This window comes from Adelges cooleyi, unplaced genomic scaffold, assembly GCF_023614345.1.
Source record: "Adelges cooleyi isolate 19-005CV unplaced genomic scaffold, UGA_ACOO_1.1 ACOO_flye_CR_arks_rails_tigmint_CR_PRNA_307, whole genome shotgun sequence".
Classification (NCBI taxonomy): domain Eukaryota; kingdom Metazoa; phylum Arthropoda; class Insecta; order Hemiptera; family Adelgidae; genus Adelges; species Adelges cooleyi.
The window spans coordinates 586,451-590,911 of record NW_026095978.1 but is presented as its reverse complement, the minus strand read 5'-3'; the positions used below and the strand labels follow the sequence as shown (position 1 = coordinate 590,911).

The 4,461-nt window shown below is 31.0% G+C and overlaps 1 protein-coding gene across 1 annotated transcript; it reads right to left on the bottom strand.

The window, feature by feature from the left end:
• Positions 1–339: 339 nt before the first annotated feature.
• On the bottom strand, positions 340–2,874 carry LOC126839721 (uncharacterized). Its single transcript, XM_050575138.1, has 2 exons — positions 2,748–2,874; positions 340–1,695 (listed from the first exon to the last, which is right to left on the bottom strand). Exons 1-2 carry the CDS (start codon positions 2,829–2,831, stop codon positions 340–342), a joined length of 1,440 nt encoding a protein of 479 aa, XP_050431095.1. The 5' UTR covers positions 2,832–2,874.
• Positions 2,875–4,461: the final 1,587 nt, after the last annotated feature.

The window sequence follows — 4,461 nt, the reverse complement described above, 5'->3', positions numbered from 1 at the left end:
AATTTAAGCAACATCACGGTTTATATGTTTTTATACTGGTATTAAAATCCTGGGCGACATAGGAAACGAATCAATTTATTAAGATATAAACCTTTGTGGTGTGGCTGAAATATGAAAAACAATGGTAGTTTCCAGACTCGTCATAGGATTCACACCATAGAAGTCAAAAAGGAGTCATGGACTGTAAGAGGTGGCAGAAAAAAAACACTAGTGTCCAATTCAAGAACTTATAGTTAGCTTTCACCAAAAAATGATAATAAGAAATATTTTTTATATTATAAACTGTTTATTCTAAACAAATTATGAATACAAAATATTTATTTTTTATTTTTAAATTTCCTATCGCGAAATAAATGTTTTATTTCCTTCGGCAGACACTATAAGACGAACAAAAGCACCGTTTTTCTCGCCCAATATATCTAATATTCTATCAGTGTAATCCTGTAGCTTATTGGCATTGTCTAGGATGGTATCAGCAATTGTCAAGTAGTCTTTTTCCACTTTTACTTTTGTTAACTGTCGATTGACATCGGATGCTTTGGCGAGTCCTAAATTTTCTACAGCTTGACAAAAATGATTTCTCGTGAACTGTTCTCGTGCCGCGAGTTCTTCCACGTTAATCGTGTTAATGTTGACCATCATTTTGTTTACTGCAGACCAGTAGATATTTCCATCGAATCTAAACGCCCTTAATGCATTTTTAAGTGGAATCACGAGCATGTACCAGATTCCGAGCAGTAGGTTTTTTTCTCTTATTTCTGATTCGTTAACGGCCGGCGGTCGGCTCTGTAAGGCGTGGTATGTATATAAGTGAAACCACGTGTAGTACACTATCCTTAAGTGTATGCATTCCGCTATCAGAGCATTGTACTTATTACCGCCAATCGGGTCCAATTCCCATCGATGTGACAGTTGTTGGCGTCCAAATTCCGTAAGGTATTCCGTCAAACGAAGTTCGACATTATTTGTTTCGAGTTCTATACTAAAACTTGACCAGTCGTAGATGAATTCATGGCTTGAATGTAGTTTTGTTAACATAAGATTTGGTGCGGTGTAGTGGTCAGCGACACCGTAGGCATAGGCTAAAATGTCATCGTTTTTGTACCATAGGTCCATAGTCTCAAAGACTTGGTGAAGGGAAATCGCTGTCTTTCCTGTGCTGTTTTCGCTTACAGATATTAAATATTTTACTTTGATACATTGGGTAACGAACTCGTTCACGGATATTTCTATGCGTTTATGGTTTTCTTTGTAATGGTCTCTGTAACTTTTAAAATTCGCGTCCGAACCCTTGAGACCCGCCACAAACGTAAACATTTCGATTTGCCAAGGGTAAGGGTTCCATTTTGCAATGTGCAACATAGACAACATGCGGGTCAGGTAAAACATATATTCCGAAGCTAACTGTTTAAGTGAATTTTTCATTACTCTGATTTGTGTTTCATTTATGCCTGATTTGAGTTCCCTTATCACATGCAAAAAGAACAATCCGTTAACACACTGGATCTCTTGCATTTTCCGGTAATACTTTTTGACAGACACTTTCTTGACGTTCAAATTAGTCTCGTTGGTGTAGTATTCTTTTGTAAGATGCTCAAAGTTGTAGTCGTGAAAGTAAACCGGGTGCCAGGCTAAGGTACGTATGGAATTTAACAAACGTACGAAATCTCCGTCATACAATTCTTCCAAGTATTCCTATGTACGTTTATTATTTCAACATTAACAAATAAATCAAAAGTTAAAAAATATTATTTAAAAATAATTTGCATATGTGGTTTTCAATTTTTTTTTTACACTTATTTTTCACCTTTGCCTTCATCCCCACTATTTGAAGTCAGCCACCTGTGTTTTAAACCTTTCCACGATACGATCCCCTACATTGTTTTCGCATAAGCCCGCAGTCCTTGTATCATTCTCTCGTCCTTCTACTCATTCACCTAAGTATTGTCATTGGCTACACTAGTACTCTGTTCTATTTTCCCTTTTACCGCCAAATACTCTGAAACACTCTTCTTCTTCTACCAATCCTTACTCCCATTCCCAGATTCTCTTGAGTGCTATTCTCCACTACTCAAATCTTATGTTAACATCTTCCAGGTTTTTTTTTATTAAAACTGTATAATTTGCAAACATTACACATCATGGTTCCTGACCCTGTACATCTTTTCTATCTTCGTCTATTACAACATAAAACATGACGTATGGGTTTAAAGTGGAATCCTGATGCACAACTACTAGACTCTAAAACATTCTATTACTTATACAGATTTCTTAAAATTGTTATTTACATGTATTTTTCTTATAAAACAGTAAATTCAGCTGGTTTAAATTAAGTATTAAAATAGAGTATTTAAATTTATTTAATTAATTTTACTAACAAAAATAAGTCAAAATATAAATATTTTTGCGAGTAACTTTATAAACTTATTAATAGTCACATACGCTCATTATCAAAATAATCCGTAATCATATAATATTGCTGACGCAAAATCAATATAAATGTACTATTGATTTAAAAAAAAAATGTAATAAATGGTGTTCAATAAAGTAGAGTGATACCTACAATTGTATCATAATTTAATACATTGAAAAAATTGATGAGGAAATATATTTTATAATGTGATGTAACTATATTATTTTGTGATTTTATTAACGATGAATATCGATGCCTCGCTTCGTTTATGAAAAACATAAAATAGTTTTCATGCATGAAAAACAAAATTAAAAGTCAATAATCGGCTATTTACCTCTCCTTGAATTCTATTAGTTCTTGGTGCTATGACTAAAATATATTTTAAAAAAGCTAAGAAAAAAACAAGTTTCCAATTCATCGTTGAGTGTGTATGATACGTAGAAACAAGTAAAATAACTTACAGTTCAGCTTTAAATGTCAAAAGATTTTCAGTCTTAAAATTGTATTTTTGTAAATTTACAGCTGCTCATACAAATTATGGTGGGTAACTAAAAAAACAACAACTTGACAATTAAAGAAAAATATGATATATTACGTGATGTATTTATTACAATATAACAAAATAGTTTATGATATTTGACTTAGTAGTTTATTATCTATCCGAGTAGTTAATTTTACATCAAAATCAAATTTGAAAAAAAAATATTAAATTTGTTCTTGTAGTTTTTGAATTTTTTGAGTTATGATGAACGTCCTGAATCATTTTGCTAAATATTACTGGTTTGATGAAATATATATATATTTTTTTTATTTAAGTTTGTATACACAAAAAACGTGACTTTTGTAAAGACTTATGCAAATGATTTTAAAAATTGCCTTTTTTCATTACACTCCAAAGTAAACTTCAAGTCAACTAATAGATAAAATAGAAATCTATTATAGAATTCTCTCCGTAATGTAGATAAATTAAAACGCAATAATTTTATTTATTTTTGGTAAAAGAAATATAAGAAAACCGTTCGCTCAAAAACTTTGTTAATGGACAAAAAAATTGCATTATGAAAGACCTATTACACTATAACTTTTAGTTCATTATAGTCTTGCCATTTTAGTTTTAGTGTAATTACAAATTTTAGAGATTGATAGAGACACTTAATAAAATTGTTGAGCTGATATTCTTAGAAAATAATCGACTTGATAAGCTTTCGAAACCAAAATAATATGTTCTTCTTGCGACTTTTATTTCCACCGAAAAATCAGAATCTAATAGGTTTTTGCAGCGTTACTTTGTTCATTTTTTTACACAGATGGTTCATTTTTTTTTTTTTATATGATTAATGGTGTACATTATTCGCGCGTAGTTTAGACTATTAAACTTCTTATTTGTAGGTTTTACAATCACCCATGCGTCTAATGTTATTATAGAATTGCAATTAAACTGTAATTTATATTTTACTACTATTACTACCTTGCCAAAATTACGAAATAAAAAACTTTTCATATTTGAAAAGTTTATAGTTGTCGACTTGACCATTTTTTCACGTGGCTACAAAACACGTTTTAAGTAATATTTATTAATTATTTTGATCTATTATCCAGATAAAAAAAAAAATGCTGCTAGTCTATTATCTTATTTAGAAAATTAAAAAAAAATGTCTTTGCTCAAAAACAACAAGCAAAGTAATATTGTTATTCGTATTATGTTTTGAGAGAGGCAAAAGAGAAAATCCTTTTTTTCTCATTTTTATAGTATTAAAGTCAAACACCAAGTCTTACCTTAATATAATAATATGTCAACTGTGGTTTTTCAATCCGACTGGAGATATAATTTTCCGGTTCGCGGGTCAACGGTCATGCTACTCTGAAGTGTTTTTTTTCGATCCACGCCTTAAGGGTATTTGACATACAAGAGAAGTGCATACAACGGATACGACCGCATATATTTTTTCCTTTGCCATAACCAAGAAAACACGAAATCGCTCTCAAAGTCGTGCATGTAGGTACATGTTTATGTTGAAATTTAATTAATATGAAATTATGTCGAAACT